Source organism: Eptesicus fuscus, chromosome 17, assembly GCF_027574615.1.
Source record: "Eptesicus fuscus isolate TK198812 chromosome 17, DD_ASM_mEF_20220401, whole genome shotgun sequence".
Taxonomy (NCBI): Eukaryota; Metazoa; Chordata; class Mammalia; order Chiroptera; family Vespertilionidae; genus Eptesicus; species Eptesicus fuscus.
In genome coordinates, this window is record NC_072489.1 from 22,068,824 (window position 1) to 22,083,551 (window position 14,728).

General features: G+C 35.6%; 1 protein-coding gene across 1 annotated transcript in view; it reads left to right on the forward strand.

Moving 5' to 3' along the window:
* CTNNA3 (catenin alpha 3) overlaps nucleotides 1-14,728 on the forward strand; it is a 1,343,669-nt gene that overhangs the window by 913,814 nt on the left and 415,127 nt on the right. Inside the window, exon 11 of the mRNA XM_054728624.1 lies at nucleotides 2,385-2,541. Within this exon, the coding sequence (XP_054584599.1) occupies nucleotides 2,385-2,541 (157 nt within the window). The remainder of the gene's footprint in view (nucleotides 1-2,384; nucleotides 2,542-14,728) is intronic.

Genomic DNA, 14,728 nt, shown 5'->3' on the forward strand with positions numbered 1-14,728 from the left:
GTTTTCAAACCACAAATGTTTCCCTTCCTCTTCCCCCAATAATTTGTTGGAAGTCTTTTAAGTCAAGTGCAGCCTTTAGGTTACTTAGTAGAAAAAGATTATTTTTATTGTTTCCATGTTATGGTTGTAAAATTTGAATCCTATGTCCAACATTCTACTACACTAATGAGGCCTGTTTTCCAAATTCAAAAGCAATTTTTAGTTCTCATTATTCTTGATTCTACTACATTTGACCTTTCGAAAAACTTCTTTCTCATCTTGATCTTTAATATCTCAGTTTCCTACCTCCTTTTTGGTGGTTCTTTTTCTCATCTTTATCACTTCCACTTTGTGAATACTTTCCAAAGGTGTTTTTCTCCTCCCTCTGCCTATCATATCCTTTGATTTTCTTCCAACTTCAATACCATGGCCTTTCTGCGAAACATTTCCCAGCAGGAGGGGTTGTTATTCTCTATCTCACTTCTGGGTCATTACATGTGTTATTGTTCCTTCCCAAAAGGATATCACTTTATACTAATGTCTACTTATTTTTCAAATTTCAGTACATTGGGGCATTTTTCCTCATGGAGCTGGGTACCTCTCCCAAATATTATAGGGCAGCCTGTGCTTCCTTTTACAATAGGCCTTAGGTTACAGCATGTATCACATACTGCAGTGGGTTTCAGGGCAGGAGGCCCACCAGTGTCATCACGATCACCTGGGGACTTGCTATAAACGCAAATTATCAAGCCGCAAGGTGATTGGACTGAATTAGAAACTCCAGGGTGTGGCTTCATCTGTGGTTTCACAACCTCTCCAGGTGATTCTGATCCAGGCCAACTTTAAAAGAACCACTCTGGGATGTTGCATTTGCCTGTTTTCCCCTTGACTGTTCTACTAGATTGTGGCCTGTTTTAGAAACTATGGGGGCATCATTTTCATTGTGATGTCATTAGTATCCAGTGCAGAGACAACTTTTTCCTGAGCTCCAATTTCAGTTCTCTGATTGCTCTCTCTATGTCATTTGTATGGCGAGCCAAGAGTCATTTCACAGTCAGCATCTGTGTTGGAAAGTTGACATCTAGTGCCCCTCAGCAACACGATCCTCCAAAACAATTGCACACCTCTGGCTCTACTCCCCTTACTTACAAAAACAAACAAACAAAAACTCTCCCACCTCTCCATTAGTCATGGGAAAGCCTTAGCAACCATCTTTTTTTTGAAGAATAACTTCATTTATTCTGAGTATACAACTAAAACATATCCACTATAGAAAATCTGAAAAATTCAGTTACACACACAAAATAATTAACACCTGCGTGATATTTTTGGCAATAATTAACCTGCTCTCATCCTCCTTTAGTTAACTCAAAGTCCCATCAACGCCTTTTGATTGCCTCCAGCATTGCAGTGCCATCTCTTTTTAACCTATTTCTATCACCTACTGCCGTTGCCTTCTATGCCAATTAATTTTTCTAAAGCGTATTTCTGAGTAAAGTGCTAAAAAGTCAACATGACCCTCCAGTGCCTTCCAAATAAGACCACAGTCTGGAGTAGACAGCCGGGGACTCCTACAGGCTCTAGGAGGGACTGCTTCCCATTCTCACAGCATGTCCCCTGTTTTCCAGCCTTTTGAATCTTGCCACTTCCCTGTCCCAGCATTCCTTCTCACCAGTGATTTTACTTAAATTTCCATTTCAATTTTGCTAAAATTGCAAACTTCTTACCTTCACTACCACTCCACTCCTTATCCCTTTCTCTACTGTTTTTATTTAATTCTTATAGCCATCTAACAGACCATCTATTTCATTTGTTCAACTTGATAATTGTAATATAAAGTTCATTAAGACAATGATTTTTGCCTGTATCTTGTTCCTTATCATATCCCTAAAACTTGAAACAGTGCTGGATACATAAAAGACACTCAAAATGTATTTGAAATATTGACTGACACATGAGTGAACAAATGAATAAATAATGACTATGTCCTGTGAAAATTCAAGTCCTCAAGGAAGTCAGAGCTCTTACTCTTTTCTGCTGAAGGTGAACTCTGTTCTCTAAAGACTATAAAACCATTATTTGTACTCATGACATGTACTACATACTGAATTGAGTTATAATTATATGTTGCCCTTCCCGTTGAAGAACATACAAATTCCTTAAAGGCAGATATCCATTATCTTTGTATCTCCTGTAGTTCTTAATGCACTGGCAGGTGATAAATAGTTCCAAAAGTAATTAAATTATTGTCAAAAGAAAAGAAAATTATTACCAAAAGCAAAAAGGGAGTTACCTGTGAGGGGACATTTTACCATTTTTCCTATTGCTAAAATTGAATGTACCTCTCTTTTTAAGAAAAACTGTTCCCAAAGAAATCACTATGTGAACATTCCACATCTTTACAGGTTATTAATGCTGCACTTGCTTTGGCTGCAAGACCCAAAAGTCAAGTGGTCAAAAAAACCATGGAAATGTACAAGTGCACGTGGGAGAATCATATCCATGTCCTCACAGAAGCTGTAGATGACATTACAAGCATTGATGACTTCCTTGCTGTATCTGGTAAGTTTTTGATTTTTTAATTTATACATTTGCTCTAGTCAGTTTTCTGGACCAGAAAAATACTGCGTCTAATTAAATTTATGCAATATAATGAGACATTGTTATTGCCAAGTGCTGCTACGTATGATCTATTCTTAGTAATAAGTCTCATGCCTTGTGATCCTAAAAGAAACGTCTATTCTTGAGCAAAGCATAATTAAAAATAGTAGGTGGAAATCTTAAGCATATCCTGTTTTGTTTTGTTTTCAAATAAATCATCAGTTTCTCTTCTTTAAAATATTGATGGGTCTTGATTTCCCTGCATTTCTTTTCCAACCAAAATATTTCTACACTCAGAAAAAAATGTGTATACTAATATATATGTATATATATATATATATATATATATATATATAACATATGTACATATGTATATATACACATATATATATATGTAATATATATATATATATATATATATATATGATATACAATGTGTACTTCAACTACCAGTGTATATGTTTAAACAATGGTGATGTAAAGGATCAAATAAACAAGTCTAAGCATCTGACTACATCAGGAACAGAGAGGCGTGAGAGTCCAGGCCAAGCCCAGGTGATTCTCACCAGGATGATTCTCACCACAGGATTGTGAAATTAATCTCATAAAGCCATATCTTCAGAAGCATAACTCAGATTTGATTATACTGTTCTAACAGCAAATAACTAAAGGCTTTTTTTGTTTTTTTCATTCTCATAAAAATTAAGCCTCTCCTTAAAATGAATTATACATTTTTTTGAGAAAGAGATTTCCTTGAGATATAATAACATGCTTTTTTATCAAGCAAATTCTTATAAATTTCTAACATCATTTTATCTTTTTAAAGTTTTCCAATGTATTTTGTCTAACTTATTGAACTCATTATTTTTACCTGTGTGTATGTGTGTGTGTATAAATACTGAACAGTAGTTCCAGAAACCTAGTGTGTTTTCAATATTCCATAATGAAAAGAAAATGTGTGCTAATTATTTTAAAATTGGTTTTATTTCTGTAGAGTGAAACACTTTGCAAATAATAGAAAATGTATGGGAGAAAATATTAACATCCCTTGTTCCCACTATTCAGAAATAACAAACACTGATATCTGATTTATGACCATCCATCATATAAATTATTTGCCTTTTTACACATAATATTTGGCTGAATTTTCCCACATTAGTATATAACATCAAAAATCATTCATTTTTTCTCATTTTGTTACCATTTAGATAAATTGCGATTTTATTATTATGAACATGCTATGTTAAACATACAACGTTGTTCAGTGCTAGGTTCTTTTTTTCAGGTAGTTCTTTTGGTTACAATGAAAGGAACCTGCTGATGCTACTTGATGTAAAGGCACTTTTATTGGTATACTGATGGCACAACAGGGAGAGTCTCCTGAACACACAAGAACAGGAACCGTAATTGGCCAGGTCTTGCATAATTAGAGAGGCCGGGGTCTAAGTTACTCCTTGGGTCCTTAGAGTAGGAACCCATGGTTTTGCTTTTCAGTGCTAGCTTCACCTGACCTAGCAACCTTCACAGTGTGCTACTTTCCATAAACAGCTTCAGTGTTTCAGATTATTTTGCCTGCATGTAACAGAAAACTCATATGAAAGTTGCTTACAGAATAAAACCTTCCTTTCATGTAACTAGATGTTTAAGGTAGTTGATTCTAGACTTACTAACCCTAGAATAACAGAAAACTTGGATAGGAATAGTCCATGTGGGGGGAGTATCTTATCACTAACATTATTTAGAATTATTTGTACAGGGTAGTAATAAGAAATGGATTAATATGTAGTTGTTTCATTATTGTTTTTAAATTCTCTACAGAGATGCACACCATTATTTTCTATACTGGGGTGGACTGTTTCTACTTAGCTGGTTTTTGGATACTCTAGTTGGTAGTGGTTTAAGGTTATTAATGACCTATGTAGGCATCGCTGGATTCTATTGAGCTTCCCTCATGGTTGAATCTCAAAGCATTATACCTCAGAGCATTACACAATCTACCTAAAACAGGAAGAAAAGTGGATTGTTGGCTTGAACCTGTCAAGAAGGAAATCGTTCCCAGATGCCTTCCATAAGACTTTCTCATACTTGTTATAGGTCAGAATTTGATTCGTCCTCTACCTTCTCCTGGACCAATCACGAGCAAAAGCAAATGTGATTCCCATGATGGACTTAGAGTGCTGATACGTGGTTAACCCACATGACTGGGGACCAGAGAGAGTGGTATCCTAATTTGTAGCATTTGCTGATTTCTGTGGCATAAATACTCCCATGTTGGCAATTATCAAGCTACCAATGTGATGTCATTGAACTCTGAACTGGGAAGAAGTACATAAAAACAGCTCTTGTGACCTGGTATAAACAGATTCTAGCATACCACTGGGCTTATACCAGTCATAATTCAACCTTCCTGACTAGTCACTTACTATACAAACAACATCAAAAGTTTATCTGCAGAAAAGAAGGAAAAAATGGCTGTTGACTAAAGAACAAAATATGTTTGTCCCAAACACTGAGTGGCATCCATTGCTTTATCAGATTTCTGTGCCTTCATTAACTTACCTTGTATATAGCATGAGCTCCAGTGGTGTTTTTAGCTACATCATAACTTTTCAACATCTGTTCCTACAGAAAATGGCATGCATCTTCTCTCAAAATCTTCCCAGTCAAATAAAGAAGAAAGAATATAGCTGGGTCCAAATATCTTTTTAGTTCTATGGCTAGATCCTTAGGACCAGGCTAGAAGTCCTAAGTCTAAGACCAGAGGCCAACCAATGGATGGGTTACCTTTTTTTCACTTGGCTAATTACAGTTCAAATTTCTGTGATGGGGCTGCCACAAGCTGGTAGTGCAGATTTTCTTAGAAAAAGTTGCAGATGTGATCAGCAGTGAATGACTTTTCAGGTACTACTTTATAATGATCTTTTATCACATGTTGTTTGTATTCACAGACATCTGGTTCTGCAATTTTCCAGGTAGAAAAACAAACAAGTTAATTCATAGAGCATCTAAATTTCGAATTACCTAGAAAAATATAATGTTTTCAAATTTTATAAACATTCTTTTTTTTTTCATGGGCTTTCTTTCAGTAGATAGAAATACTCCATTCTGTTTTTACATATAAGTAAAGAATAAGGGTCCCAAAAAGACTTCTACTTTCTCCTGAGTCAGTTATAAAAATTTGTGGATTCTCAGAACACCAGCTCTCCACATTAAAATATCAACCAAAATGACAGCTTAAAATTAGTGAGAAAATATTCTTAGACTTCATTATTTCATTGTCATTAGAAAAGGTAGAAATCACACTGATAAAATGTTTACCTTATAATAATGTTTTAGATTGTCCAATATTGACGAGAGGCTCTTGAAATAAGGGTACTTTTGATACCAATTGTCTTTTATTTATCTATTTCAATTCCAAATATAGAAATATCATTGATGATTTAAAAATTGTATATTTATATAATCACCAAATTTCTCATCATACACAATCAAAATGCCAATATTCAGAAGCCATTGGGGGATTTTTTGTTCTCTGCTATATGTAGAGAACTCCAAATAAAAGCACAACTAGTTCTTTCTTGAAAATAATAAAGAATATAGCCACCTCACCAATTTATTAAATATTTTAAGCTTTATATATAAAATTATAATGAAAAAGTAAATCTATATCTACTTGCAAAAGCAAAGAGATTTTTGGCAAACTGTTCTCTGACATTCAGTTGTGCAAGAGGCTTTTTATGGTTTCGTGTTATTTATGTCACTGTCATTCCACCAGTAATTAGAAAAAAATCTTCAAAAGGCATTGGTCCCCAAACTTTGTGTTTCATCACTGATGATGGAGCTTATCCCCACATCATTCATGATGCTTTTTATCACTCTCTGAAAATGCATGTAACAAAACACCTGTCAGAAAATCTCTAGTCTGAAGATTCTTTGACTACATCAGAGTCTATCTTCTGTACAGACAGAAGAGATATCTATGTGATGAGATTTAAGAAGCTCTGTCTTTTCAGCCTGCCCTGCTGCCTGAAGTCTCCACCATTAGTAATGCATTTGGGAATATAAAAAACATTTCATACCTCTGTTTAAGACACAAATTTGGAAGAAGTAACATATTAACATATGCATCAGCTTCTTGGACCATTGCATTAATTGACTCATGGTGAACAATAATATCAAATAAATGAATTTAGAAGAAGTGAACTTTGATAGAAGAGAGAATGATTTGGACCATAAGAACTATTGAACAATTGCTAAGAACTAATGATATATGAAGGTTGGTGAATATTTGCCCTTTAAAAAACTTTATTCCTTCTTTCATTAATTAAAAGGTGTTGCATAATTTTAAGTGCTGAAAACTATAACTGGTATTGGCAATTTAATAATGAGTAAGAGTTACTAGAAGAGATAACTTGCGAGAGCTGTGAGAATGGGGATTATTGGAGAGAGGGGATCACAGGATGAATGGAGAAAGCCACTGGCATAGTTTGGAATTTTTTAAAAGAGAGATTGCCCATTTATTGATTAGAATTAGCATGACTATTCCCTTATTGTAAAGGGTGTTTTCACTTTAAAGATACCATCATATTGATTCTCAGTGAATTATAATATTGGAGGATGCTTGAGGATTTTTATTCCTTGTTCTAAATTTCTCTTTATGTCCACTTTCCTCTATATCCACTGCTATTATTCCAGGTCAATCCATTATCTCTTACTTGAATTGCCATATAATCTTTCTAATTGAACCTCCTGCTTCCAGAATTTTTCTTGAAGGCTTTCAATAGGTAATTTGCAAGATTAATTTTGGGGGTTTATGTATTATGCTTTCATTAACTGTCTTCAGCCTGGAATTAATATTTTTTAAAATCTTCAAATTATGACAAATAACTTCAATCATTAATTTTCACAATGTCCTATGACCTTGACTTAGTGACACAAAGATAACTGGTACTGTCATCAAAAATTCACTAACAAAAGCCTCTGTGTTCATGACATTGTAGTGAACATGGTCTTTGGCTTCTACAAAGTTATATATAAGTCATTTAACAAAGGAAAATAAAAATCAATAGATTTTCAATATTTTTTCTACCTTAGTACCAAATAAACACATAATAGTATTAGAAAGATTAAACTTTTAAATTTATTGCCCATATGCTGAGTACTATTAAATTCCAACTTAATGTTTATGGAATAGGTGTTGGGATAAAAGATGACCAATACAGTACATATCTATGCAAAGATAAATTATATAATATAATTGTAACTAATTATTATCATGCATTGATTTATATATCTCTTCAACATACACCTACTTGAAATGTTAGTTGATTAAAGGCATCAAGGCATGGAATGTTTCAATATTCAGATGCATTCTTTTAAAATTGAGATTTGAAATCATATTCTGCGATAATAAATTGTTGTAAGTGTATTGAATATCAACTATAGGCAAGTCAACATGCTAGGAAATGGGGGAGGATGTAAAAGAGGAAAAGGCATAATGCTTGCTTTCAGAGAACTCATAATCTAGTGTATATAAAGCAGTTTCCAAAGAGTTATAATAGCCATATAATCAAAATGCTGTGCAATGAATGCTGCTGGAATGCCAGGTATCGGCAGAAGCATAGTGGTTAAAGTAGATAGAGGTTGAACTGAATTGTTGAATTAAACCTTGAGAAAATTGGAATGGCATCACAGAAAGATAAAAGCATGTGAAAGTGCACTGTGTTTGAGAGACAGCCAGTTGGCCAGTACTTCAGGAACAGAGGGTACATCTGGATTGGTACTGGGCTCAGAAGTCAACAAGTGCCATTATATAAAGCCTTGAACATTTGTAAGAGAATGTAAATGGTCTAAAATTTTGACGAGAAGTGTCATAGAGTACTGAAAACCATTCTGATAGAAGTAGATAGTGTATTGCTCAGTAATGCTTTAATTGCTCTTGGAAGTGAAAATAAACTCATTATAAAGCAGGTGTTTCCTCACTTTCTCAACCCCACCTCCAAGAAACTAAAACATAAGACTGGCACATCCAAGATATGACAATAGGAAGATGAGGAAAGAGCCAGTGTGATGACTTAAACCTAGCTCAGGCTGAGTAACCCAGGTGTCCATTTACCAAGAAAAGAAGCTCTTCATCAGGAGAGTCCAGTGATGACCTGCAGCCAGGATCTGCTGTGCCATTGGCTCAATTGAAGAGGCAGTCTCGTGATTGTAAGGTCGTTTTCTGCCTTCTCTGTGATTACATTTACATTTTAATGTGGTGGTATATGGCTCAGTGATCATTGTGGAGACTGCAGAGAAATTATACACACAGCTTTGCATAAGTCATGGAAAGACAGGGAGAAAGTGTGCATTCAAAAATGATTGAGTAGGCTTCCCTAAAGCAATCCATTGTTGCTCTATTGGTAATTATGTTTTGAATTACTGCCTGTACTTACATGACTGAAGAGTAGTTTGGGCATGTGAACTGATATTTATCATGCAGCATTTCGTGTACTAACAGGCAAGTTCACTCAAGATGCCCTCATTTGAATGAACAATAGGTATACTGCAGGACTGTTGTTTGAATATTATAGATTGGATCTTGAGAAAAGCCATAATTAGAAGTCCTTATTTTTTAAACTTTTTCAAAATCAGTCAGAGTTGAGAATTTTTAGCAGAACTTTAAGGTAAAGCTGGCATAATCATCAATAATCTCACTGATAAAATTAATAGCACACAGGGCTTGTATTTTAGTCTTGTATAAAAAGATAATAAATAATTCTTAAATTTTGCAGATGTACTTTGTAAGTTATGTACTTACAAAGGCTATGAATGATAAAATAGATATTTTATAAAAAGTTTTAAAAATTATCTCAGTGAGTATGTACAGTATTAATAACTATATTGCTTGACATAGACAGATATATTGAGAGAAACTTTCAACAAAAACAAAGACTCAAAGTGAGTCTTATAATTGCATTTAAATTTAATTAATTCTGGGCAGTGTGTCAACTCTAAGTTCATGCACTTAATCAGTGTAATTTGGATAAATAAAAAGTCTTAACATGGTGAATCCTGCAGAGCATTTTATTCTTTTTTAAAATATATTTTTATTGATTTTAGAGAGGAAGGGAGAGGGGGAGAGTGAGACAGAAACATCAATGATGAGAGAGAATCATTGCTCAACTGCCTCCTAAGAGCCCCCTACTGGGAATTGAGCCTGCAACCTGGGGATTGTGCCCTGACCAGGAATCCAACTGTGACCTCCTGGCTCATAGGTTGATGCTGAATCACTGAACCACACTGGCCAGACATTTTATAGATTAGATGAGAGACTAAAAGGAAAGTTTCTTCTTACCATACAATATTCCCCCACCCAGGAATGAGGCCAAGACATGCTTCTGAGCATTCTGAAAGACCAAACACTTCAGCTAGAGAGAAAAAGTTTTTAGGCAGAAAAAGCAAGATGACCCCTACCTACATGCCAAAGGTTTTCCATTGGGCCTAAAATGAAGCATGTCTTGGGCTACTCATGCAGGTGCAGATACAAGATCTGGAAGTATGAAGCCATGTATATGAGCTTGCAAGTGTCTGTTGGCATAGATTTAGGGACTTTGATAGCATCCTGGGGCATTTTAACACTCTGCTTACAGAGTGGTTCTAGAGCCTGTGCTGTGAACATCCTATCTAATAAAGATTGAATATGCAAATTGACTGTAACTCCGCAACAAAGATGGCGGTGCCCATAGCCAATAAAGAGGGAATATGCAAATTGACGCAACAAGGCAAGAGGCGGAAGGCAGCTCCAGCCGGAGCAAAGGCGGTGCTGGCAGCCAGGGGAAGGAAGGCCTTTCTTGCATGAATCTTCATGCATTGGGCCTCTAGTTCTATGCATATTCGAGAATGGCAGCTAAGAATTACATTCTCACAAAAGCATAATTTTGTCATTCTTACTAAAATTTCACCATTTAAAAGAACTCAGATACTAAACCTCAAGACAATGGATTCTATCTCTAGGGAAGCTCAGAAAGAGTAGATTGGAGGTGTGTAAGTGCTTAAGATTTAAAAGTCTGCCATTTCCTAACAGTTCTATCATCTTTGGGAAATAAATTAACAATTGACTCACTAAATGCCATTCTGTAAAATGTTAATAACGATATCATTTTGCTATGGTCTAAATGTTTGCATCCCCCTCAAATTCACATGTTGAAACCCTAGTGTCCAATATGAAAGTATTAAAAGGTGGGACCCTTGGGAGGTGCTTAGGTCAGGAGGGTGGAATCCTCATGAATAAAATTAGGTTCTTATAAAAGAGATCCTTCAGAGATCCCTAGCTCCGTGGTCGGCAAACTGCAGCTCGTGAGCCACATGTGGCTCTTTGGCCCCTTGAGTGTGGCTCTTCCACAAAATACCATAGCCTGGGTGAGTCTATTTTGAAGAAGTGGTGTTAGAAGAAGTTTAAGTTTAAAATATTTGGCTCTCAAAAGAAATTTCAATCGTTGTACTGTTGATATTTGGCTCTGTTGACTAATTAGTTTGCCGACCACTGCCCTAGCCCCTTCCACAGTATAAGAACAGAGTGAGAAGCCCACCAGATGTTAACCATGAAGAGGGCTCCACCAGATCACAGCTGTACTGGTTCCTTGATCTTGGACTTCCCAGCCCTCTGAACAGTGAAAAATAAATTTATGTTGTTTATAAACTATCCAGTCTGTGTTATTGTTATAGCAGCCTGAATGGACTAAGACATGTTTATTCATTTATTTAACAAATATTTACTGAGCACCTACTAGGTGATAGGACTGTTTTAAATCCTAGAAATAGAACAGAAAAAAGTCCCTTGCTCTCTTAGAGCCATTCTTGCATGATTGAAAGAATTAAATACGATGATGTATTTGAAATGCATTGAATGGTATCTAGGACATACCCAGTAAGTGGCCCAGTACAAGATAGACATTCTTACTAACATCATTTCACTGGGAGGCCATTGTTAAAATTATTTTTTAAAAATATGTTTTTATTGAGTTTTAGAAAGAGAGGAAAGGAAAGAGAGAAAATCAATGAGAGAGGAATCATCGATCAATTGGCTGCCTCCTGCACACCCCCTACTGGAGAACAAACCTGCAACCCAGGCCCTGACCAGGAATCAAACCAGTGACTTTCTGGTTCCTGGGTCTATATTCAACTGCTGAACTATACTGGCAGGGACTATTGTTAAAATTTAAACTAGGTATGATAAAAATAAATGTCTTTAGAAGAACTACTTTGTTAAACCTATCTCAATAGCACACTATAGTTTAGCACACTATAGTTTATCAAAATGACTGAATAATTACCTTAAAAACTATGGTATATAACTATCATATGTTAAAAATTTAAATTATAATAATGCCAAATATTAGACAAAATGTAGTAAAATAATAACTCTTATATGCTGCTTCATGGAATGTATAAATTGTTTTAATCTCTTTGAAGAACAAAATAGCAATATGTGCTACCTAGATTATTTTGCAACAAATATCCTTCTATATGTATTGAAAAAACTTGTGTACATATTCATAAAGAAGGCTTGTACAAGTATGATCACTATGGTATTTTTTTAAAATAGTGAAAGCTGGATATAATATAAACATCCATCAGTAGGAGAATGAATAAATAGCAGCAAACATAGTAGTTAAAACAAATAAATGTGTTTAACATGTTAATATGACAGATTTTAAAAAGCAATGTTGAGTAACTTAGCAAGTTTTAGAGCAATAAGAATAGTAGAATGCCATAAATGTCTTATGTAACAAATACATTCCTGGGATTAGCTCTGGAGAGGGAGAGAGCTCCATGGGGCTGATTGTACATATTAGACTTAAATTTTATTTGTAATGCTTTATTCTTTGAAAATAATAGAACAAAAGTTGATGAAAAATAGGATGCATTATTATTGAACTAGATTATTTTCTATATTTTATTATGTTAGGATTTCTGCTTTTTAAAGAGATGTAGTGAACAGGAGAATTAAATCTCAAGATACAGACAGGCAGTGTGGTTGATTATGTGCCTGGAATAACAGAGTGCTCTTCCCAGATGAAACTATATCAGTACCTAAAACTCACCAAGTAATGGTGATTATCCAGTATTCTTGAACTTGATTGTGAATTAGCAATATAGTTGAAGAAAATGCTTTGTGAAGGTGAAAGTCCCTAAACCTTTATCACCCAGGATCAGACTCTGATGAAATAATATTTTGTAAGATTTTTATGTCATTTTTTACCCTTGTTTAGTGGGTGAAGGCAGGAAAAGAATGGCTAGTTTCTAAAAAAATATATTTTTACTATAAAATATTTCAAGCATCCAAAGAGTAGAATCCTATATAATAAAAGGCTAATATGCAAATTGACTGAACAGCAGAATGATTGGTCACTATGACACACACTGACCACCAGGGGGCATGTGCTCAATGCAGGAGCTGTCCCCTGGTGATCAGTGTGCTCCCACAGTTGGAGCACCACTCAGCCAGAAGCCAGTCTCATGGCTGGCTAGCACAGCAACAGTGGTGGGAGCCTCTCCCACCTCCACGGCAATGCTAAGGATGTCCTACTGATGGCTCCTATAGGGAGCGGGCCTAAGCCATCAGTCAGATATCCCCTGAGGGCTCCCGGGCTGCGAGAAGGTGAATTCTGGGCTGAGGGACCCCTCCCCACTCCAAGTGCACGAATTTCGTGCACTGGGCCTCTAGTGGATAGAATAATAAACAATTTAATCTTACCATGAAGATTCACCAAACCTTAACTTTTGTCATACTTGATATTACATGTATAATTGAAGTCCCCTGTGTAACCTTTCCTAGGATTTTACAATTTTCCCTTTACTATGGATTTTGATGAAAGCCCTTGCCTCCTGGTGAGCAAATCTGCATGACAGACATTTTACTTATATTGGATTTGGAGATCTAGAGCATCCTCATAATCAGATCCTGCCTCAGGCACTAGTTCTTCTCACTCTGGGTATATGAAAATTCAGGCCTAAAGGTGAAGGTTTCCCACAGGGGCAATGACAATAAGATTTAAATGCTATTCTGTGTTACCATCCTTTTAGCAATTGTGAAGCAAATGATGGAGGAATTACATCCTTTAAGCAAGCACACTATGAACACTTTGGTATTAACTGTTTACTGTGTTAGTTAGCAAATGTTTGTGAACCATTTCTATCACGCTAGTGATACAGTGGTGAATAAGACACATTGAACTTATCTACAAGGGATGTATAGTCTAATGGAGGAAACAAGCCCTTGGATGCCAGTACAGTGTGGTGAAATAGTTTATATGGAAAGACACCAAGGTTATCTTTCTATCAGCTAAGCCAACCTTTAAAATCTCATTATGTTTTATTGTTACTTAAATTTGTGATCACTATTTTGTATATTGGCATTTAGTACCTCATTATAAGGACCTTAAGAACTTAATTCAAAGATTCAAAGCATATTTCATATTTAGTATTATCTAATTTATTCATCTCTATAATAATTAAAGATGCACAATACATTTCCATCTGGTTCTCCATACAATTTTAAAAATATGTAACTAGTAAGCATTTGCAAATAAGTTAATAGTTTACATCCATTTATAGATAATTTTATGAATGATTTTCCCCTAGATTGCAGATTTTCTTTTAGGGATTAAGTTGCTTTGGGATTTCAGGTTTTCGTAATACAAGTGCAGTACCTGTTAAATGATCATTTTAGGACAGGTCAAGTTCAAGATGGCAGTAGCGGAAGGCCCTGAATTCACCTCCTCCCATGGATACAACAAATTTAGAGCTACATATGGAATAATTTACTCTGAAAAAGGCCTGAGAGTTGGGTGAACACCTCCACAACAAAAGATAAAAGAGACACATTGAGATGGATAGGAGAGGCAGAAACACAGTCTTTCTCAGGCCCCACCTGACGCACCACTGCAACCTACAAACAGGAGGGATCAAAAAAATACAGAACTCTTCCTCGAGGAGTGAAGGAACTGTACCTGGCATCAGGCACCCCGGCCCTCTATCCAGCACTGGAAAGAGGAGACCCCAAATTGTTGGGTTTTGAAAGCCAATAGGGGTTAAGTCCAGGAAAACCAAAGAACTGTAGAAAACAGAACCCCCTCATAAAGGACTGACAAGGACTCACTTG